Raw genomic sequence first — 24,348 nt, forward strand, 5'->3', positions numbered from 1 at the left:
TGTAGTAAAGCTTGAAATCAGGTAACGTGATGCCCCCAGCTTTATTTTTGTTTTTCAACATTTTCTTAGCGATTCAGGGTCTCTTCTGATTCCATATAAATTTTTGGATTATTTACTCCAGCTCTTTGAAGAATACCGGTGGAATTTTGATTGGAATGGCATGAAAAGTATATATTGCTCTAGGCAATATAGACATTTTAACAATGTTTATTCTTCCAATCCAAGAGCATGGAATGGTCTTCCATCTTTTTGTGTCTTCTTCAATTTCTTTCATGAGTGTTCTGTAGTTCCTTGAATACAGATCCTTTACCTCTTTTGTTAGGTTTATTCCCAGGTATCTTATGGTTCTTGGTGCAATAGTAAATGGAATCGATTCTCTAATGTCCCTTTCTGTATTTTCATTGTTAGTGTATAAGAAAGCCACTGATTTCTGTACATTGACTTTGTATCCTGCCATGTTGCTGAATTGCTGTATGAGTTCTAGTAGTTTGGGGGTGGGATCTTTTGGGTTTTCCATATAAAGAATCATGTCATCTGCGAAGAGAGAGAGTTTGACTTCTTCCTTGCCAATTTGCATATCTTTTATTTCTCTTTGTTGTCTGATTGCTGTTGCTAGGACTTCTAATATGATGTTGAACAAGAGTGGTGAAAGTGGGCATCCTACTCTTGTTCCTCATCTCAACGGGAAGGCTGAAAGCTTTTTCCCATTGAGGATGATATTTGCTGTGGGTCTTTCATAGATAGATTTGATGAGGTTCAGGAATGTTCTCTCTATCCCTATACTTTGAAGCGTTTTAATCAGGAACGGATGCTGGATTTTGTCAAATGCTTTTTCTGCATCAATTGAGAGGACCATGTGGTTCTTCTCTCTTCTCATATTAATTTGTTGTATCACATTGATTGATTTTGAATGTTGAACCATCCTTGTAGCCTAGGGATGAATCCCACCTGATCATGGTGGATAATCTTTTTAATGTGCTCTTGGATCCTGTTTGCTAGGATCTTGTTGAGAATCTTAGCATCCGTATTCATCAGTGATATTGGTCTGAAATTCTCCTTTTTGGTAGGGTCTTTGCCTGGTTTGGAGATCAGGGTAATGCTGGCTTCATAGAAAGAGTCTGGAAGTTTTCCTTCTGCTTCAATTTTTTGAAACAGCTTCAGGAGAATAGGTGTTATTTCTTCTTTGAAAGTTTGGTAGAATTCCCCAGGGAATCCGTCAGGTCCTGGGCTCTTGTTTTTTGGGAGGTTTTTGATCACTGCTTCAATCTCCTTATTAGATATCGGTCTATTCAGGTTGTCGATTTCTTTCTGGTTCAATTCTGGGAGTTTATAGTTTTCCAGAAATGCATCCATTTCATCTAGGTTGCTTAGCTTATTGGCATATAACTGTTGATAATAACTTCTGATCATTGTTTCTACTTCCTTGGTGGTAGTTGTGATCTCTCCCTTTTCATTCATAATTTTATGAATTTGGGCTTTCTCTCTTTTCTTTTGTATTAGTGTGGCCAATGGTTTATTGATCTTATTGATTCTTTCAAAAAACCAGCTTCTAGTTTTATTGATACGTTCTACTGTATCTCTGGTTTCTACCTCATTGATCTCAGCTCTAAACTTGATGATTTCCCTTCTTATGTGTGGAGTTGGTTTGATTTGTTGTTGATTCTCCAGTTCTTTAAGATGTAGAGACAGCTGGTGTATTCTGGATTTTTCAATTTTTTTGAGGGAGGCTTGGATGGCTATGTATTTCCCCCTTAGGACCGCCTTTGCTGTATCCCATAGGTTTTGGGCCAAAGTGTCTTCATTCTCATTGGTTTCCATGAATTGTTTCAGTTCTTCTTTGATCTCCTGGTTGATCCAAGCATTCTTAAGCAAGGTGGTCTTTAGTTTCCAGGTGTTTGAATTCCTTCCAAACTTTTCCTTGTGATTGAGCTCCAGCTTCAAAGCATTGTGATCTGAGAATATGCAGGGAATAATCTCAGTCTTTTGGTATCGGTTGAGTCCTGATTTGTGACCCAGTATGTGGTCTATTCTTGAGAAGGTTCCATGTGCACTTGAGAAGAATGAGTATTCTGTTTTTTTAGGGTGGAATGTTCTGTATATATCTATGAGGTCCATCTGGTCCAGTGTGTCATTCAATGCTCTTGTTTCTTGATTGATTTTCTGCTTTGATGATCTATTTCTGAGAGAGGTGTGTTAAGATCTCCTACGATTAGTGTATTCATATCAATATGACTCTTTATCTTGATTAACAGTTTTCTTAAGTAATTGGATGTTCCCATATTGGGAGCATAGATATTTACAATTGTTAGATAATCTTGGTGGATAGTCCCTTTAAGGATTATGTAGTGTCCTTCTGTATCTCTGACTACAGTCTTTAGTTTAAAGTCTAATTTATCTGATATGAGAATCGCTACCCCAGCCTTCTTTTGAGGCCCATTGGCATGAAAGATGCTTCTCCATCCCTTCACTTTCAGTCTGGGTGTATCTTTAGGTTCAAAATGGGTCTTTTGTAGACAACATATGGATGAGTCCTGTCGTTATATCCAATCTGCAACCCTGTGCCATTTTGTGGGCGCATTTAGACCATTCACATTGAGAGTGATTATTGATAGATACGTTCTTATTGACATCGAGTTACCTTTCAAGTCTTTCTTTCTGTAGACTGTCTCTATATTTCTGTTCAATGCTATTCTTAGGATTTTTCCTCTTTTATAGGACCCCCCTTAATATTTCCTGCAGTGTCGGCTTGGTGGTTGCATAGTCTTTTAAGCCTTGCCGGACTTGGAAACTCTTTATCTCTCCATCCATTTTGAATGTCAGTCTTTCTGGATAAAGTATTCTTGGCTGCATGTTCTTTTCATTTAGTGCCCTGAATATATCTTGCCAGCCTTTTCTGGCTTGCCAGGTCTCTGTGGACAGGTCTCTCGTTATTCTGATGGGCTTCCCTCTGTAAGTAAGGAGCCTCTTTGTCTTAGTGGCTTTCAAGAGATTATAACTACAAGTATGATTCCTCAATTTGACTATCAGGTGCCTTGATTTTTTTTTTGGAATCTATAATCTTGGGTGGAGCCCGTTCAGCCTCTAGTACATGAAGGCTGGTTCCATTTGCAAGATTAGGAAAATTTACATGAAGAACTTTTCCACTATACCTTCTAGACTTCTTTCTTTCTCCTCCCCTTCAGGGATTCCAATAATTCTGACGTTGGAATGCTTAATGGCATCATTTATTTCCCTGATTCTATTTTTGTGGTTTCTAAGCTGTTTGTTCCAGGCTTCTTCCTGATCCTTTCTCTCTATCTGTTTGTCTTCCAGATCACTAATTCTATCTTCTGTCTCAGTTACCCTAGCTTTGAGAGAGTTTAGATTAGATTGGAACTCACTGAGAGCATTGTGAACCTCCTCCCTGGTAGCTTTAAGCTCCGCCCTAACATTGTGAACATCCTGTCTGGTCGCTTTCAGTTCAGCCCTAATCAATTCCGTTTGATCATCCATAGCTTTCTCCAACCTAGATATTGCCTGGATAATTGTTAGCCTGAATTCTCTTTCCGACATATTGTCTATGTTGATAGCCATTAGCTCTGTTGAAGAAGGTCCATCCTCTGTATTTTTCTTCTGTTGGGCATTCCTCCTCCTAGTCATTTTGGTGGGAGATGACTGAACAGATGTAGCTGGATGTATCAACTGTGGTGCAGTCAAGGTGCACCCTGTAACACTTCTGAGCAATCAGGATTCCCCACCCAAAGAGAGACTAAAGAAAAGAAAAATAAAAAGAAAAAAAAAAGGAAAAGAAAAAAAGAGAGAGAGAGAGAGAGACAGCAAAGAAAGGGAAGATGAAAGATAAGGTTCCGCCCAGATGGGCCCTGAGGTAAGATTTATGAAGTAGACAAACAAAAAGAGACAAAAAGACTGATACAAGTATATGGCAAGAGAAAAAAAATATATGCAAATAAAGGAAGAACCTCGTAAAAAAGAACCCCAAGTGTAAGATTTATATGCTATCAGGACAAACACAAAAACACAGAAACACTGGTGGAAGAAGAAGATGGGAGAGTTCTTATAAATTCTCAGTGTGTGCGAGGAAGAATGTTTTGATTCTTCCTGGATGTATCTTGATATCTTTGTTAAAGGACTCAACTTTTCTAAGATAAAGGGGATTAAAAATTGGTTTACCAATGGGGTAGTATTGATTGGGGAAAGGGGATTACTTTGAAGTTTAACTCTATATGAATATTAGAGGATAAAAATAAAAAGGAATAAACTAGACTAAACCAAACTAAAGTTTAAAAAAAAGAATTCAAAAAATAAAAATGCAAAAGGAAAACATAGGTGTATGTATCAAAAAGTTTAGGTTAGAAGGGTATTATGGAATTTGATGTACTGTACAGCTCGCTGTGATGGTAAATAGGTTAAAAAACTTAACGAGTGAACAATACAAGTTTTCCTATGAAGTAGTGGTTGTTCTCTTGTAGTCCTTTTTTCTCTCTCTCTTTTTTTTTTCTTTCTTGGTTTGTTTTTTGGGGGAGGGGCCTGCCACGTGGGTTGTCAGCCAATGATGTTTCCTAAGTTAAGTCCTCCCGCCCCCCTCAAGGGGGTGGGCTCTGAGGAAACTGGTTTTTTTCAGGCTTTTGTTCTCTGGCGGTTTTTATGTTTGTTCACTTTTTTTCTCTCACCTTGACCGCCTTTGATGGTTTTTGTAGTTTTAGAGGAAAACAAACTGCACCCTGATCTCCCTCTCAGAGAGAAGCCTCAGTCTTGGTGCAGAGCCTAAATAAGTTCCCCCTTGGCCACTGGCAGAGCAGGTTCCAAGTTGCAGACCCTGGGGGCGCAGGATCTTTTGATTGTACCCAAAACCAAGGCAGTGGTGGCTGTCTGGGAGCTCCCAACCGCCAGAGAGATTCCAAGCAGCAATCGCACACGGAGATTTTCCCGCTGGCCTGGTCTGGGAGTGCCTGGTCTTGCTGGGTCTAAGAGTGCCTGGCTTGCGTGCACCTCTTTCAGGGGCGGCTATGGGTTGCTCGTGTGTCTCAGGCACTGAGAAGGGGGGGCAGGTCTGAAAGCACCATGCTGGGCTTTTGTGCACCTCTGTCAGGGGAGAGTTTTGGGTTCAAGGCTTAGGCTTTGAAACAATGGCACGGGTCAAAGAGCACCAGCCGGGCCTTTGTAACTGTCTCAGGGGAGCATGAGGGACATGCGGGCGTATCTCAGGCTTTGTAGCTGGGCTCCCACGTTCTGCCTCACAGGAGCTAGAACCCACGCAATCTCAGGTGCGCTGGTGGCTTAGGGACTAAGACCTGGTTTCTCCGCCGCACACTCTCTGCCTCAGAGCTGGGGAGGCTGTCCTGGGACCGAGGACTTAAGCCCCTATCCCTAGCCGCCCCGATTCCCACAATCCCCCCCCCCCCCCCCCCCGAGATCCTTTGCTCTTTTGGAGTGCTTTCAACCAGTCTCCAAGTTAATGCTGGTACCCAGATGCAGGACACTTTCACTCGTATTGGGGTATTACTTTCCAACTGGTCACCTCTGGTGGCTCCCTCCCCCTTTTGTTTATCTTCTGATATCAGTCCACCTTCCCACTTGGCTTTACCTGCCCACTGGCGTCTTCTGCTCCTGTAGAGATCCAGACGTGTATAATTCTGATCTCAGGCTGATTTCATGGGTGAATGGAGTTCTTTGGTAGGTAATCAGCTCACTTTGGGGTACCGGCTGAAAAGGCGCCTCTTCCTACTCCCCCGCCATCTTGTCCCCCCCTGTATACATGTTCTTGTATGGACATACAGTTTCATTTCCTTTCAATAACTATGAGCAATAAAATGACTAGGTCAATGTAAGGTCTATTTTTACTTTTTAAAAAACCACTAAACTATGGTCACATTCCTCCCAGCAATTGTCACCAACACTTGGCATGGTTAGTCTCTTTAATTTTAGCCATTTTGTAGGTGTGTATCTCATTGCGATTTTAATTTACATTTCCATACCATGACTGATGACAGCAAGCATCTTTTCCTGTGCTTATTTGCCATGTGTTGGGAGTTCCCAAGACTACCCATAGGTTTTTAACGGATCTCTGAAAGGATTCATGATTATATGCATGGCTAAGGTGTATTATAGTAATGTAGCAAGGATATACAACCACATTATAAGGGAAAAAGACACAGGCAGAGCCTGGAGGAGCTCATGTGTAGGCTTCCCATGGGTGTCACACAGGGAAAGTTTATATTAGTTCAAAGAACTGAAACCCAGCCAAGTCCCTTAGACCAGCCAAGAGCCAACCTTGTAAGTGGGTCTTTCTAAGAAAAGCATTCTCTGACCTGTTAATGGTAACTATTTTCTGCACACCATTCACTTATTTACTTTGGTGAAATATCTGTTTAAATATTTGGCCCTGTTTTTATAACTGTGTTTCTTTGTATTGAGTTTTGACATTTCTTTGTTAACTTTTGGATATAAGTCCCTTATCAGATACATGATCTACAAATATCTGTGGCTGTTTTTCATTCTTCCAACAGTGTCTCTGAAGAACATAAATTTATAATTTTGATGAAGTCTAATTTAACAGTTTGTTCCTTTATGGGTCATGCTTTTAGTGTCTTAGCTAAAAAATCTTTGTCTAATTCAGGGTCACAAAGATTTCCTCCTGTTTTCTCCTCCTTTTATAGTTTTAGGCTTTACATTTATTTCTGGGATCCATCTTGAGTGATTTTGGGAGATGGTATGAGACATGAGTAGGAGTTCATTTTTTCCAGCACCATTTATTAAACTGTTTATTTGTTCTGCACTGAATTGCACTTTTGTCAAAAATGAACTGTTCATATGTATGTGGGCCTATTTCTGGACTTTCTGTTTTCTCTCATTCTGTTGGTTATCTTTACATCAATACCATGGTGTCTTGATTATATCACTTTATAATAAGTCTTAAAATTGGATATCATTAATTCTCCAACTGTGTTCTTTTTCAAATTGTTTTGAATATTCTGGACTTTTTGCATTTACGTGTGAATTTTATACTTTTTTTGTAGATTTTTTTTTTATCCTATTAAGGAAATTTGCTCCCAATCCTAATTTGCTGACATTTTAAAAAATCAGTAATAGATGTTAAATTTTGTCAGATAGTTTTCTCCCCTTGATTGAGATACTATTATGATTTTTTTCTTAAAATGTCTTTGTTTGATTTTTAATGTTGACCTTATAAAATTAATGGAAAGGCTCTTTCCTTTTCAGTTTTCTGAAAAAGAGCATATGGAATTGATATTATTTGTTCTTTTAATGTTTGCTAGAATTTACCAGAAATCCATCAAGACTGAGGGTAGGCTAGCTAGACAGTTATTGGTTTTATTTATTTATTTTTTCAGTTATTGGTTTTATTGATCTTCCTTAATAAATTGCTTTCAGATTTGATTTTTATTGACTGTTTCTCTGTTTTCTGTTTTATTAATTTCTACGCTTTATTATTCCCATTCTTTGCCTACTTCCAGTTTGATTTGCTTCTCTTTTTCTAGCTTCTTAAGGCAGAGTTTGATTTGAGATCTTTCCTTTTAATATAAATGTTTAGTGCTGTACATATCTTCCCAGTAATTGCTTTAGCAGCATGTCACAAATTTTGATGTGCTGCATTTTCATCTTCATATTCATTTCAAAATATTCTAATATTTCAAGCTTCTTTTTGATTTCTTCTTTAACTCATGGGTTATTTTGAAGTGGGTTAGTTTTCAAATATTTAGAAATTTGGGGGCAAAATATTCTTTTAATTGATTTATAACATAATTCTAATTTATTAGAGAACATACTTTATATTACTTGAATATTTTAATTTTATTGGGACTTGTTTTATGGCTCAAATTGTGACTTAACTAATGTTAAATGTTTGCATGCATCTAAAAAGCCCGAGTATTCTGCTCTTTTGGGGTGAGATGGTTTCTAACTATTTGTTAAGTCAAGTTGATTGAGAGTGTAGTTCAAACCTTCTATATCCTTAATGATTCTTCGTTTACTTGTTCTATCAATTATAGAAACGGGAATATTGAAATCCCCAACTGTCATTGTGGATTTGTGATTTTCATCTTGAAGTTCTGTTAGTTTTTACATCATTTCATTTCCTTTTATTAGTTTTAGCTTCATTTTGGAACTATGTTATTAGATTCATAAGTGTTCAGAACTATTAATGCGTCTTGATGAATCTACCCTTCTGTCATTCCAAAATGATTTTCCTTATCTCCGGCAATTTCCCTTACTCTGAAATCTCTGTTGTATGGTTATAATTTTGCCATTCCAGGCTACTTGTGGTTAGTGTTGGGTAGGGTGTGTCTTCTTCTTCCTCTTTAACCCATTTGTGTCTTTATATGTAAAGTGTGATTCTTCTAGGGAGCATTTAATTGGTTCGTGTGTTTTGTTCCAGCCTGGAAATCTCTGCCTTTTAACTGGCTGTTTAGACCATTTACACATGTGCTTACTGATACAGGTACATTTAAATACATCATCCTGCAATTTATTTTCTATTTGTCCCACTTCTTTTTTCCATTATTCCAAGAATTACTTAAGTATTTTTTAATTCTAATTTCTTTCCTTTAAAAAAAATTGGTGGTGTTTTAGGTCTTATAGTAGGAATCTTCAATTTATTACATTTTATTCTCAAGTGATATTATACTATTTCACATGTAGTATAAGAACAATAATTCTGAACTTCCATCTCTCTCCTCCCAATCTTTGTGCTCTTGTCAGACCTTTTAATTTTACAAATGTTATAAACTTCACACTACATTGTCATTAAGTTTTCTTAAGCAATTATCCTTTTTTACTACAATGTAAAACAAGAAAAATGTATATATGCATATCTGTATGCAGATATATGTGTATCTAGACACACGCACACACACAGACTCGGGTCATTATCATTTTCAGTGCTCTTCAGACTCATATTTCCATTTCCTATAATCTTGTCTGATTCCCTTTACCATATCTTATAGCATGGATCTCTCGGCGATGAGTTTTTTCAGACTGTTTATGTCCGAAAATATTTTTATTTCATCTTTATATTCTCTCATGTTCATTTCGAAATAAATTTTTGCTGAATATAGGATTCTAGGTTGACAATGTTTTTCTTTGAGTTTTTAAAGCTTATGCTTCACTGGCTTATCACTTGCATTGTCTCAGTGAGAAATCTTAACTCTGTTCCTCTGTATGTAATGTATCCTTTTTGGAATTGTGCCTTCCCTGAGGCTGCTTGAGTTCTTTCACATCTCTTAGATGTAGCAATAAAATTATGATGCAGTATTTAGAATTTGGATTGATAGGCTTATGTAAGATGCTGGTAACAAGAGCTTTTTTTTTTTTTTTCTGGATAGGATACAGTGATTTATGAGAGACTTTCAGAAGATTCTCGCTTTATGAAGGAGACATTAACCCATCTGGAATATTTTGCCAAAGAAGGTAAGTGAAAATTATTTAGAATCTTGTTTCCTTTTGGAATGCTATTCTTTTTTTTTTTTTTTTTTTTTAACTTTTTATTTTTTATAAACATATATTTTTATCCCCAGGGGTACAGGTCTGTGAATCACCAGGTTTACACACTTCACAGCACTCACCAAAGCACATACCCTCCCCAATTCTTAAATATTAAAATTGTAACCCAAATGCATGTCACTGATACTCGGCCCATAAGTGGGCAGGGGGAGCTCATTCCTCTATGGGACTTTGTAATGCATTCTGTTTGCTTAAAAGTTCTTCAAACACAACCTGTTGAGATATTATTTTTCCTTTCTTCCTCTGTCCACCAGCAAACATTGAAAAGTATGTTTTTACTGTGCAGTTCTCCCATTAACCAAAAGCCTTGTCTTCAAAGCCATCTATTATCTGTTTCTATTTGTGGTAGCAAGAACTTGGCCCATAATGGAAAAAGAGAGGTTTTTCCAGTATGTGTTGTATATTTCAAAGTTAATTATTTCGTGCATATAATTCAGAAACCCGACACAGTTGATGTTTTCCTGCCTGCCATTCTCTTATCCTTGTGGTTTTGACTTGTCACCCATCTCAATAAATAAAATTCCACAAGTGAGTTTTGAGTAAGAACAACATTCACTAAAAGGTTTATAGAAGTTTTGAAAAAGTGAAATGTAATGTCATTTAAAAGTTAGGCTAATAATACCTGGAAGCAGTATCCCACTTTGTCCCTCTAGCTGATAAGATCCTACTTCCTACAGATATGTGCATCTTGTCCGGAAGTGTGGATATTTTGCAAGGTTGCACTTGCTGCTGTCTTAAAATACATGTGAGCTGTAGGCAGTTTACAACAGGTAGAAACATATAGGAACTGTATTGTAATGGAGCTCAAAACAGAATAACAATTTCTATAGTTTATCTGTAGGGCATTAATTTCTAGGGGACCCTCAACTATTTGAAGGTTTTGCAGCAGTTAGCCTAAAATATTAGGGTACAATATAATTTCTAAAATATTTTCTTTGCAAAATGGAACTTAAATTAATTTTCTGCTCTTTTAATGGTTATTTGGCTTACTTTGAAATTGGAAGAACTAAAACCTCATTCCTTCTTTCTTTCCTTCAACAAATGGCTATTGAGTATTTATTGAGTGCCATGCACTGCTCTAAGCTTCCAGAACAGAAGTGAACAAAACATAGACCGCTCACACCCTCCAGGAACTAGCCAATGATAGATAATGTCAGGAGGTGATAAGCGCTATGGAAAAAAATTACACAGGAGAAGGGGCACAGAGCATGATGGGGTTAGGCAGAAACTGAAGGAAGAGAAGGAGAAGACCAGGGAAAAGTATTCCAGGTCAAGAGCAGAACAAGCTCAAGTGTCCAGAAGTAAGAGGATCCGCAGGGACAGGCCCGGAAGCAAGGAGGAAGGTGGGGAATAAGATCAGCAAGTAGCCGGGGACAGATCAGATAAGGCCGTGGGAAGGACTTTCCGTTCCCATGACCTCTACAACACTTGGATTTTGTTTTTGAATTCTGTACTCCTCCCTGATGGCTGGTGTCTTGATTGGTTTACATTCTCTTCTTTGTTACAGGGCTGAGAACTCTCTGTGTTGCTTATGCAGATTTATCTGAGGAAGAGTATCAGCAGTGGTTGACACAGTATAGAAAAGCGAGTACAGTTATCCAAGACAGAATGCAGAGTTTGGAAGAATGTTATGAATATATTGAAAAGGTAACATACCTGATACGTACCTGATATATACTCTACAGGCAACTTAAATATGTGAAAACACAAGACTTATCAGTGTTTTCATAGCCTGATGCAATTTTAAAGACTTAGTTAAAATGGGGCACGTGGGTGGCTTGGTCAGTTAAGCATCTGCCCTCAGCTCAGGTCATGATCCCAGGGACATGGGATCAAGCTCCATGTTGGGCTCCCTGCTCAGTGGGGAGTCTGCTTCTCCCTCTCCCCCTGCTGGTTCTTGCTCTTTCTCGCTCTCTCACTTGCTTGGTTTCTCTCTAATAAATAAAATCTTAACAAATAATCTCTTTTAAAAAAAGATTTTTTTTATTTATTTGACAGAGAGATCACAAGTAGACAGAGAGGCAGGCAGAGAGAGAGGGGGAAGCAGGCTCCCCACTGAGCAGAGAACCTGAGGTGGGGCTCGATCCCAGGACCCTGAGATCATGACCCCAACTGAAGGCAGACGCTTAACCCACTGAGCCACCCAGGCACCCCAACAAATAATCTTAAATTGTTTTTTTGTTTCCCTAGGAAGTATAAACCTGTCTTATACTGAACATTCATAAACTATAGCTTTTAAAATATTCAAAATATTTCTTCATTTCTGAATCCTGATTACTTCAATTTTGTTACCCCTTTTTATAACTTTTCCCATCCAAAAGAAATACATGTTTATCATAGAAAATAAGCCAGAATAGTTAGTAATAATAATCATCTGTAATGTTGGGCTAATGATTAAATTCTGGTAGATAACCCTCGAATCTCTTTCTTCATATATGTGTGTTGTATATGTAGTATTCCGTGGTAGGTTTTAAATATACATGCATAAACTTTTCCTATAAAAATATAAAGTAAAAATCTCCCCCCAGTCAAAATCTCTGTCAAATTTTCTCCATGAAAATACTGCTCAAATGATGAAATTTTTCACTCTACAGTAAACTGGGAGTATTTTCCTTATCACTGAATATTTTTCTGTTATTTTCTTAAATTACTCATGGTATTTCATGGTAGTTACTGTCCTGAGAGATCTCCTGCACCCTGGACTGTTGAGCGTCACTGGAGGATCATTGTGAATTTGCTTGTTGTGGCTTCAGGGATTCTGTGGCTCCTGGGCCAATTCTTATCTTCCTTTCTTGGCTCGCGTTCTTTTGTCATTTGCCTCCATGAACTCTGCATTTCAGTTTTGTAGAAGCACGGCCAGAACAAATTTAGACTGGGGGATTTTCTTTTCTTTTCCTTTCCTTTCCTTTCCCTTCCTTTTTCTTTTCTTTTTCTTTTCTTTTCTTTCTTTCTTTCTTTCTTTCTTTCTTTCTTTCTTTCTTTCTTTCTTTCTTTCTCTCTTCCTTTCTTTAAGTTTTTATTTCTTTAAGTTTTCTTTCTTTCTTTAAGTTTTTATTTATTTGCGCAAGAGAGAGAGTATGAAGTGTGGACAAAGGGAGAGCAGAAGGCAGACGCTTACTGACTGAGCCACCCAGGCACTCAAATAGACTAGGGGATTTTCTTGACATCATTGGGTCCATCTTTTTTTTTTTTTTTTCCCCCAAAGTCATTTGTTGAGAAATTAGGACTCGAACCCAGCTTCATGCCAAGTGCAGGAACATGCTGCAGTAGCCCTCGTGGGTGATCAGTCAGCATCTGTTGACACACTAACTCTTTTATTTAACCCTCCTCTTCCTCCTGTTCCCCACAGGCTGTTTGCTGCTCCCCCACTGGGAAGATGTCTGGCAATTAAAATTGGCCTCTGGGGAAGCCTGGGTGGCTCCGTGGGTTTAGCTTCTGACTCTTGGTTTTGGCTCAGGTCATGATCTCAGGACCCTGAGATGGAGCCCCTCATCGGGCTCCATGCTCAGCATTGAGCCTGCTTGTGCCCTCTCCCTCTCCAACCTCCCCCACCACCACCCTACTGCATGCCCTCTGTCTCTGAAAAATAAAATCTTAAAAAACAAAAAGAAAGGAAAAAGGAGGGAAGGATAATTGGCCCCTGGAACTCAAAAGATTGTACCGTTCTTTTTCAATCAAATGCATATGTTTTATATTTTAGTGTTTGGAAGTCATAGGTGGTAAGGAAGTCAAAGAATAAGTTTGCCTTCGCCAGGTTATGTGAGGTGGGTGACAAGGTCAGGGAGTGGCATGGTCTCAAGCTGACTGGTTCATTCATGGGCTGAATGTGAGTCTCCAGCATGTACACAGGGCCTGGCACACAGTCAGTGTTCAGCAAGAATTAGTTGGATAGATAAATGAAATATTGGGGTTGAATATTTTGAGCTCCTCCGCTTTCCAAGGAAGGTAGATAACTGTGTATAATTGTCAGGGCTTGATGCTGATTGCTTGGTAGTCTTTTCCTTAAACTTCAAAGGGCAGTAATAAATGGTAGAAGAGCGATCATGGGCCAATGTTTTCTATCTGGTCTTTGACCTAGATGAGTGTCATATTACATTTTAAAGATTGTATCCTCAGAGCAAGTAATGAGCAGCACACTGAGCTTGGAAGGTCTGAATGGATATCTAATCAGTTTTAGGCACTTTATGAAATTACTGTTGTACTATCTAACAAAACACTGAATCTTCTTTCCATGACTGTGAGGCTTAAAATTACAGACATCAAAATACTCAGTGTCTGTGTTTAGTGTGACTAGGATATCTCTTTAGCCTGAGTCACTTAGGCAAATGACAGGCTCTGTGACGCTAGAATCACAATGAAAATTGTCAAATATATCATTCATGTTTTATGACCGTGCCTTCCCTTTCTCCCACAGGATGTTTTCCAGTTCACCCAGGAGTAGTGAGATCCTGGGCATTGAATCATGTGGGTCAAACTTGTGGGGGGCTGGGGACTAGACCTTGCTATTCATGTCGGGATGGGTTCTGGGAACTAGATACCCCACGCAAGGGTACTTTATGAGAAGTGGACACATTATGGGGCAAATGATACATGAGAAGATGGTTAAGTATACATAAGTTTTGATTAGAGGGAATTGGATTTTATTTTTTATTTTACTCTTGACTATTTTTCCTTTGGACACTTATAAGATTTAAATTTCTCTCCTTTTGGGTAAGAGTAAGAAAGAGGACATCTACATTTGTTTCAATAGTCATTAAGTACATCGTAGCTTAGAGAATAACTGCAAAAGTAATTAACTTTCAGGTTGCCAGGATGACTCTATTGGTAAAATATAAATTTGACATATTGGTGAATGAATTAGACTTTGAAGCATTCCTTTTTCTTTTTCTTCCTAAAATGACAGCTTTATTGAGATATCATTCATATATCACAGAATTCCCCTATTTAAAGTATATAATCTACAGGTTTTAGTATATTCAGAGTTGTGAGACTGTCACCACAATGAACACAGAATATTTTCAACCTACCCCTCCCTCAAATCCCATATCCATTAATATTCACTCTTTGTTACCCTCCTATTCTCTCCTCCAGCCCTATGCAGCCACTAATTTACTTTTCGTCTCCATAGATTCACATCCTCTGGGTATTTCATGTAAATAGAATCATAAAATATGTGGTCTTCAGTGACTTGCTTCTTTCACTTAGCTTAAGGTTTTTGGGATTCATCCATATTGTAACATGTACCAGTATTTCATTACCTTTCAAGACCAGCTCGTATTCCATTGTGTAGATACCTGATTGTCCATCCATTCTTCTTTTGAAGGACATTTGGGTTGTTTCCATTTGGCTAGTGTGAATAATGCCTTCATAAATACTCATACAAGTTTTCATGTGAACATATTCTTTAATTAATTAATTAAATTAATTTAGTAATCAATTAAATTATCAAATCTTTATTAATAATTTTATTTTATTTATTAATTTAAATAAAAATTTTGATTTAATTAATTAATTTATTTTATTTTATGAATGTACCTGGGAGTGAAATTGCTGGGTCATATGGCAGCTGTATGTAACCATTTGAGAAGCTGTCAGACTAGTTTTCCTAAGTAACTGTACCATTCCACATTCCTACCATCAGTGTATGAGAGTTCCAATTTTTTCACATCCTGGCCAACACTTGTTACCATCTATACCTTATTATGACCATCCTACTAGATATGAAGCATTGAGTTACAATCACATTGTGATTGTAATTTGCATTTCTTTAATGATTAATGATGTTGAACATCTTTTCATTTTTTAAATTATTATTTGTGTATCTTCTTTTGGAGAAGTGTCTATTCAAATCCTTTGGCTATTTTTCAATTAATATATATTTTTTAGAGTTTTAGAGTAGTTTTAGGTTTTCAGAAAGAAAATGAGCCTAAAAAGTGTGGATACTTCACAGATACTTTCTCTCTTTCCCTTGCACAGTTTCTTCTGTGATTAACATTTTGCATTAGTGTGGTATGTCTGTTACAATTAATGAACCAATGCTGATACATTATTATTAACCAAACCCCATGGCTTGCATTAAGGTTCACTCTTGTTGTATAGTTCATGGGTCTTGACAAATGCTTGTCACCATCCATTGCTGCAGTATCATATAGAATATTTTCACTGTCCCAAAAATCTCCTGTACTCACCTATTCTTCCCTCTTTCCTTCTGAACCACTGGAAGCCACTGATCTTTTTTTTTACTCTCTCTATAGTTTTGCCTTTTCTAGCATGTCATATAGCTGTAGTCATGTTTGTAGCCTTTTCATATTGCCTGCTTTCACTTAGGGATATGCATTTAAATTCTTTCATGTCTTTTAATAAACTGATGTCTCATTTCTTTTTAAGTTTTTATTTATTTATTTATTTATTTGAGAGACTGAGTGAGAGAGATCACAAGTGGGGAGAGAGGGGCAGAGGGAGAGGAAGAAGTGGACTCCCTGATGAGCAGGAAGCCCAACATGGTGCTCAATGCCAGGACCCCGGGATCATGACCTGAACCAAAGGCAGATACTTAACCAACTGATACATCCAGGCACCCTGATGGCCCATTTCTTTTTAAATATTTTAAAAATACTATTCTATTGTCTGAATATACCACAGTTTATCCATTCACCTATTGAAAAGCATCTTGGTTGCTTCTAAGTTCTGGTAATTATGAATAAAGCTGCTATAAATATTCAAGTCTATATTTTTTGTGAATATGTCTTCAGCTCATTAGGGTAAATACCAAGAAGCATGACTGCCTAATCATGTGGTAAGACAATGTTTAGCTTTATAATAAACTGCCACACTCTCTTCCAAAATGGCTGTACAGTCCTCCAAGCAATGAATAAGAGTTCTTGTTCCGCCATATCCTTGCCAGCATTTGGTGCTGTCAGTATTTTGGATTTTGGACATTCTAATAGGCATGTAGTGGTATCTCATGGTTGTTTTCATGTGCATTTTTCTGATGATGTATGATGTTCTCATATGACCAGTGACACTCGTATATCTTCTTTGGTGAGATGTCTGCTTAGACCTTTTGTCCATTTTTTTTTTTTTTTTATCATGAAAAAACTGTATTTAGATTTAGCCAGCTGGACTCAGTTTAGATGATCCCAATTTTGTTGGCAACATCCAAAGCATCATAGTCAGGGGCCAGCCGAACGTATGCCTTCTTCTCTCCATCAGGCCTGATTAAGGTGTTGACCTTGGCTACATCAATGTCATAGAGCTTCTTCACAGCCTGTTTGATCTGGTGCTTGTTGGCCTTGACATCCACAATGAACACAAGTGTGTTGTTGTCTTCTATTTTCTTCATGGCTGACTCAGTAGTCAGGGGGAACTTGATGATGGCATAGTGGTCAAGCTTGTTTCTCCTGGGGGCGCTCTTTCGAGGGTATTTGGGTTGCCTTCGGAGACGCAGAGTCTTCGGTCGTCGGAACGTAGGTGATGTGCGGATCTTCTTTTTTTTGTGACTGTGGACGCCTTTCAGCACCGCTTTCTTGGCTTTCAAAGCCTTTGCTTTGGCTTCGGCTTTGGGAGGGGCAGGGGCTTCCTTCTTAGCTTTCGGCGCCATCTTCGTAAAAGGGCCTTTTGTCCATTTTTTAATCAGCTTATTTATTTTCTAACTGTTAGGTTTTAAGTGTTCCTTGCATATTTGTTTACAAGTCCTTTATCAGATAGGTGTTTTGAAAATATTTTCTCCTTGTTTGTAGCTTGTCTTCTTAATAGCTTAACAGTATTTTTCACAGTACATGTTTTTAATTAAGTCTAAATATCATTTTTTCCCCATGGATCATGCTTTTGGTAGCTAAAAAATAATCAACAAACTGAAGGTTACCTAGATTTTCTCTTTTTATCTTCTGGTCATTTTATAGTTTTGCATCTCTCACATTTAGGTCTATGATCCATTTTGACTTAATTTTTATGAAAAGTGTAAAGTCAGTGTCTGCATTCATTTTATTTTTTAAACATGCATGTCCAGTTGTTCCAACACTATTTGTTGAAAAAGACTGATTTTTCTCTGTTGAATTGCCTTTAGTCCTTTGTCAAAGATTGTTTGACTGTATTTGTGTGAGTCTTATTTCTGAGTTTTCTATCTTTTTTTAAAAAAAAGATTTTATTTATTTATTTGTCAGAGAGAGTGAGCACAGGCAGACAGAGTGGCAGGCAGAGGCAGAGGGAGAAGCAGGGAGCCTGATGTGGGACTCAATCCCAGGACGCTGGGATCATGACCTGAGCCGAAGGCAGCCGCTTAACCAACTGAGCCACCCAGGTGTCCCCTGAGTTTTCTGTTTTGTTCCAATGACCTATTTGTCTATACTTTCATCAATACTATACTATCTTGATTACTGTAGCTTTATAGTAACTCTTGAAGTTGGGTGATATCAGTCCACTGCTTTTGTTCTTCTTCAGTTTTGTCTTAGTTAATCTGAGCCTTTTGCTTTTCAATAAAAACTTTAGAGTCAGTTTGTTGATATCCACAAAATAACTTTCTGTGATTGTTAAGACTGACATCCAAGCAATATTGAGTCTTCCTGTCCATGAACATGATATATTGGCCCATTCATTTAGGTCTTCTCTGATTTCTTTCATCAGAGTTTCATAGTTTTCTGCATATATATCTTATAAATATTTTGTTAGATTTATACATATATATATATCTTTTTGATGTTAAAGTAAATGGCATTGTTTTTAATTTTAAGTTCCAATTGTTCATTGACTTTTGTATATTACCCACATATCCTATAACATTATTATAATCTTGGAACTTGTTAGTTCTTTTTGTTGATTCGTTAGGATTTTCTGCATAAACAGTCATGACATCTGCAAACAAAGGCATTTTTCTTTTTTCTATGTCCTTTTACCTTTTATTTCCATATTTTATCATACTAACCAGAACTTCCATTACGATGTTGAATAGGAGTGGGAAGAGGGATACCCTTACCTTGTTCCCTGTCTTAAGGAGGGAAAGTATCTACTTTCTAACCATTAAGTATGTTAGCTATAGGTTTTTCAGTAGATGTTCTTTATCAAGTTAGAGAAGTCCCTGTTCTAGGTTTGCTCAGGTTTCTTTTTTAAAAATTTTGAAACTTTATGAGTATTAGATTCTCACAAATTTTGGTAAATTGCATTATCATTTTATTTTAGTTCATATTTTAGAATTTCTTTTGAGACTTCATCTTCGACTCGTTTTTTAGAAGTGTTTTTGCTTAATCTCCAGATATTTGGGGACTTTTCAGGTATCTTTCTATTATTGATTTCTAGCTTAATTCCACTGTGGTCTGATAGCATACTTTGATAACTTTTATCTTTCAAAAACCTTACTAAGGTGTGCTTTATGACCTGAACATAGCCTATCTTGATGTTTCATTGAGCTTGAGAAGAAAATGTTTTCTGCTGTTAAGTGAACATCAATGTCAGTTAGATGCAAGGAATTGGTGACTCTCTTCTGTTCAATTATATCCTTACTGATTTTCAGTCTGTTGGATCTGTTGATTACTGACAGACAGGTATTGGAGTTGCACCTATGATAGTACATTCATCTATTTCTCTTTGCTATTCCATGAGTTCTTGTCTTATTTTGATACTTGTTAGGTACACTGAGGATTATTATGTCTTATTAGAGAAATGACTTCTCTGATATTATGCAGTGCCTCTTTTTATTCCTAATACTTTTCCTTATTCTGAAGTCGGTTTTGTGTCAAATTAATATAGCTCCTCCACAGATTCCTGTATTAGTTAGTATGTGTATCTTTCTCCATCCCTTTATTTTTTTAAATTTGTATTTATTTAAATTCAATTAGCCAATTCCATCCCTTTATTTTATTTCTGTTTTCATATTTAATGTGTGTTTCTTACATATTTTTTCAAATCCACTCATACAGTCTCTGCCTTTTAATTGGTATATTTAGACCATATACTTTTACAGTCATTACTAGTTTAATATCTTTCATATTTGTAACTATTTTCTGTTTGTTACCCTTTCTTATGCTTTTTCTTTTTCTTTCTTTTTTTTCTGCCTTGTCTAGTTTTAACTGATCTATTTTCTCTCCTTTCTTAGCATTTCAATTATACCTCTTTTAAAAATGTTTTTATTGGTCGTCTTAGAGTATGCAATTTACATTTACAACTAACTTGTCCTCTTTCACATAATACTATACCATGTCATGTGTAGGGCAGGTAACTTACAACAGTATTTTCAGTTCCTCTCTCCAATCTCTTATATTGCTGTCATGCATTGCATTTGTCCATAACCCATAATCACCTAATACATCTGTTAAGCCAATAAGAAAAATAAAATGTATCATTTAATCTATATTATTCTTTCTTTAATGCTACTCCTTTCTTTATGTATATCTGAGTTTTTGACCTACATTATTTTACTTCTTTCTGAAGAACTTGTGACATTCCTTACAAGGCAGGTGGTGAGCAACAAATTTTCTCAATTTTTGTTGGAGAAAACATGTATTTCTCCTTTACACTTGAAGAATAATTTCACCGGACACAAAATTCTAACTTGGTGTTTTTTCCTTTTAACACTTTCAGTATTTCACCCCACTCTGTTCTTGCTTTCATAGTTTTGAAAGAGAAGTCCTGTGTACTTACGATCCTTGTTCCTGTGTAGGTCAGGTGGTGGTGGTGGTTGTTTTATCCTCTCTGGCTTCTTTCAAGATTTTCTCTTGAAAACAGTTTGCACAGGAAATACCTAGGTGTAGATTTTTGGTATTTATCAAGATTGGTGTTTTCTGAGGGCTGGGTCCAAGGTTTGGTGTCTGTGATTAATATTGGAAAATTCTTACCAATTATTATTTCAAGGATTTTTTTCTGTTCCTTTCTCTCTTCTAATTCTGGTATTCCCATTACATGTATGTTATACCTTTTATAAGTGCCCCACAGTTCTTAGTATTTTGTTCTATTTTTTTTCATTCTTTTATCACTTTTTCAGTTTGGAAAGTTTTTATTGACATATCTTCATGTTTGCTAATTATTTCCTTGGGGATATTTAGATAACTGGTGAGCCTACTGAAGGCATTCCTTATTTATGTTTTGGTGTTTTTTATTGTTAGCATTTCCTTTTGATTCTTTATAGAGTTTCTATCTCTCTGCTTACATTATCCATCTGTAAAAAAATAACATGTTGTTTACTTTTACCATTAGAATCTTTAGCATACTAATCACAGTTATTTCAAATTTCTAGTATGTAAATTTCCAAATTTCTCTTATATCTGAGTCTGATTCTGATGCTTTCTCTGTCTGTTCAGACTGTAATTTTTGTCCTGCGCTGCCCTATAACTTTTTGTTGAAAGCCACACATGACGTATTGGATAAAGGGAATGAGGAAAATAGGCCTTTTGGGTGAGGTTTCATGTATCTCTGACAAAAAGGCTGTGTTTACTGTTTGCTGTAGCTGTAGTATTAGAGTCTAAAATTGTATCTAGTGGCCTTGTTTTCATCCTTCTGGCATCTTCAGATTTCCCTAGAGACTCCTTCTTAAACAGGGCCTGAGCCTTACACTTCTTTCATTGGCACTCCCTCTTTTCATGTAAGAGACAGACTGATGTGGTAAGGTAAGGGAGAGGGGAACTAGGTTATAGTCCTTGATTAGATCTCAATCTTTTGTGAGTCAGAGTTCTGTATTTGTCTCCCCCCATGTCAACAACTAGAAGGTGCTGGAGATAAGGATTTCCCCACTCTCAGATTAATGGGCTCTCATAAGCCCAACGTGATAAGATAAAATCTGTTTCCTTTGAGTATAGGTCTACGTGATAAGATAAAATCTGTTTCCTTTGAGTATAGGTCTTTGTGAGGAGAGCAGAATAAATGTGAAATAACATTTAAAAATGTTTACTGTCCCCCTCTTCTTGCCATAATCAGGAAGGGATCCCTTTGATTCCTTGTTAACTGTGTGTTTTTATCAGGAAAATGTTTAAGGCATTATTTTAAAATCCATATTTCATACCAGGAAAATAAATCATTACTGAAAATTCTTTTTGCTAGTTGTGAGAAATTTTACATTAAAATCCAGTTTTAATACAGAAATATCTTAAAAGTATTACAGTAGAAATGGCCCAAAAATAGAATAATGAAAATAAAGAATGTCTAATAAGATTGATATACTTGAATATTTAGCACTGAAAAATTTAGCTGGTCATTGAAAAGACTAAAAGTTTTATGGTTATTTTAAAATTTAATTCATAATTTATATATGGTAGTATCTCAAATAAATTATTTCAATCCTAATTATCAGCACAGAATTAACTTGCTTTATATCTTAATTTCATTTTAACAATGAATAGCAATGAATAACAATGAAAACCCTTGAACATTTAGGATGTGCTGGCTTCTGGGAGACAACTTATGCTTTACATAAACCTCTTTATCTACCATAGAGCTTCTGCTTGAATCTCCACAGTGATAGGGAAATAATTCTCAGTAGGAACAAAAATGATAAACTATCTAGTGCTAATAAATTTATGGAAAAATATGAAAATTTTTTGTAAGGACTTACATAAGTGGATAGGTGTATACAATATATAGAAAATCCCAGTATAATAAATGTGGCTATTCTCCTCAAAGTCATGTATACATTCAGTGTAATACAGGAAATAATAAAGGAAGTACATATGATTCCCAACAGGATTTTTATAAAATTTGAGCAGTTTGTTCTAAAATTCATACAGAAGTAGGAGGAGGCTGAGAATTATCATGATACTTTTTGAAGAATAATAAAGGCAGGGGGCTTACCTCTCTAGATCTAGTTGCCTTATTATAATCTGCTAGATATTCTTTTCTTTAAAAAAGTTTTATTTATTTATTTGAGATAGAGAAAGCATGAGCAGCAGGGGAGGGGATGAGGGAAGAGAGAGATGGAAAAGCAAACTCCCTGCTGAGCAGGGAGCCCAGTGCAGTGTTGGATCCCCAGGACCCTGAGATCATGACCTGAGCAGAAGTCAGACGCTTAGCCAACTGAACCACCCAGTTGCCCCCATGAGCCTATACTCTTTAACTATCATGCTACACTGCCTCATGCTGTAGCAAAATAGGGACAAATAGACCAGTGGAAGAGACTAGAAAAAAAGTCTGTGGTGTGTGTGTGTGTGTGTGTGTGTGTGTGTGACATGTATGGGACTTCACATAATAAGTAGACTGCATATCTTTTGTCAAAATTAAAATTATTAAAAAATCTTAACTAGTAATAAAAAATATCTCTCTCAAAAAAACATCTAGAAATTTCTGCTTCTTGGAGCCACAGCCATTGAAGATCGCCTTCAAGCACGTGTTCCTGAAACGATAACAACTTTACTGAAAGCAAACATAAGAATATGGGTCTTGACAGGAGATAAACAAGAAACTGCAATTAACATAGGTAATAGATATAATAAAGTTTTAGAAAATTTGGATGGACAGGTATTCTAAATATATCCTGTTATCAAGAATGAATGATTGAACTTCCTTCAAGTAATCGTTTTATATGCTTTTGGGAAATGGAATGCAGTGGAATCTTGCCATCACATGGCAGAAAATTTGAACAAACTAAGCAAAGAGTTTGTCTCTTTCACATTGTTGAAATATAGACTTCAGAATGCTTACATGAGTAATGGGTAGTTTCTTGTTCCTTTCTTTTGAAACTTGAAGTTATGGTATATTTCCCCTATAATGTATATACCTATCTTTGTATTATGTATGTTTATTCATAATATTATGTTTATTCATAATATTATGAATAAACATTAATAATATTAATAAACAATAATATTAATATTATTCATCATATAGTTTTGATTATTAGTAAGAATATTAAATTTCTTTCTTTTTTAATTTAAATTCAATTAGCCAACTTATAGTATATTATTAGTTTCAGGTGTAGTGTTCAGTAATCTATCAGTTGCATCTAACACCCAGTTCTCATCCCATCATGTGCCCTACTTAATGCCCATCACCCAATCACCCCTTTCTCCCCACACCACTCCCCTCCAGCAGCCCTCAGTTTGTTTCCTACAGTTAAGAGTCTCTCAATGGGGGGAAGCTGAGTGGGAAATCATCAGAGAGGGAGAAAAATGTTTTTTTCCCCAAGTTTCAATGTCGCTTTCCCCCCCCCTTTTTCTTCCTTTACTGTATGATTGTATCTAAGGGTTGAGATTTGCAGAATAGGAGTTGAAAAATCAATTGTTAGCTGTGAATATTCACATTTTGATGTGGCACATGCAGACTCATTTTATCATACATGGTAATCTAACTGGAGCTGACTACTGTGATGATTATGAAAAACATAATTGTTTCAATTCCTTCTCACCATCAAAATGTGATGTCTCCACTCATTTTTAAATTCTATATTCATTCACTTAGTGAATATCGAACACTTGCTAGGAACCAGGAAAAATCTAGAGCTGGTAATGAAAACCTGAGTAATAGTCTCTCTCCTCATGAAACATATCCAAGTAGAAAAGATAAAATTAATAAGCAAATTACTGTGCTTTGTAATATTGCAATCAGTGCTAAGAATAAAAACACGGCAAGGCATAGCAAGAGACAGACAAGGTAATCAAATAGAATGCCTGTAAAGAAGGTGACTTTCAAAGCAGTGATCCAAATGGAAAGAGGGAGCAAACATTGAGAGGATCTCTGGGACGAGTTTTCCGCGAAAAGCATATTACACACATTGGCCCTGGTGTGGGCATGTACATATTTGAGGAACAAATGAAGGGTCAGAGTAGTTGGAATATGGGGAGCAAAACAGAGAAGATAGGAAGCTTCTCAGGCCACAATAAGAGATGTGTATGGTTTTAAGCAGGAGAATAATATCTA

General features: G+C 36.6%; 2 protein-coding genes across 4 annotated transcripts in view; one reads left to right on the forward strand and one right to left on the reverse strand.

The window, feature by feature from the left end:
* LOC309848543 (phospholipid-transporting ATPase IB-like) overlaps positions 1 to 24,348 on the forward strand; it is a 209,965-nt gene that overhangs the window by 53,492 nt on the left and 132,125 nt on the right. For all 3 annotated transcript variants that reach the window (XM_082700264.1, XM_082700265.1, XM_082700266.1), the window contains 3 exons: positions 9,339 to 9,423; positions 11,024 to 11,163; positions 22,771 to 22,909. In XM_082700264.1, the coding sequence (XP_082556390.1) occupies positions 9,339 to 9,423; positions 11,024 to 11,163; positions 22,771 to 22,909 (364 nt within the window). The remainder of the gene's footprint in view (positions 1 to 9,338; positions 9,424 to 11,023; positions 11,164 to 22,770; positions 22,910 to 24,348) is intronic.
* LOC309848545 (large ribosomal subunit protein uL23) lies at positions 16,641 to 17,127 on the reverse strand. The gene has a single exon (XM_082700267.1). It carries the CDS (start codon positions 17,114 to 17,116, stop codon positions 16,646 to 16,648), a length of 471 nt encoding a protein of 156 aa, XP_082556393.1. The 5' UTR covers positions 17,117 to 17,127; the 3' UTR covers positions 16,641 to 16,645.

The sequence above is a fragment of the Mustela nivalis genome, assembly GCF_964662115.1.
Source record: "Mustela nivalis genome assembly, chromosome: 15".
In the NCBI taxonomy this organism is placed as follows: Eukaryota; Metazoa; Chordata; class Mammalia; order Carnivora; family Mustelidae; genus Mustela; species Mustela nivalis.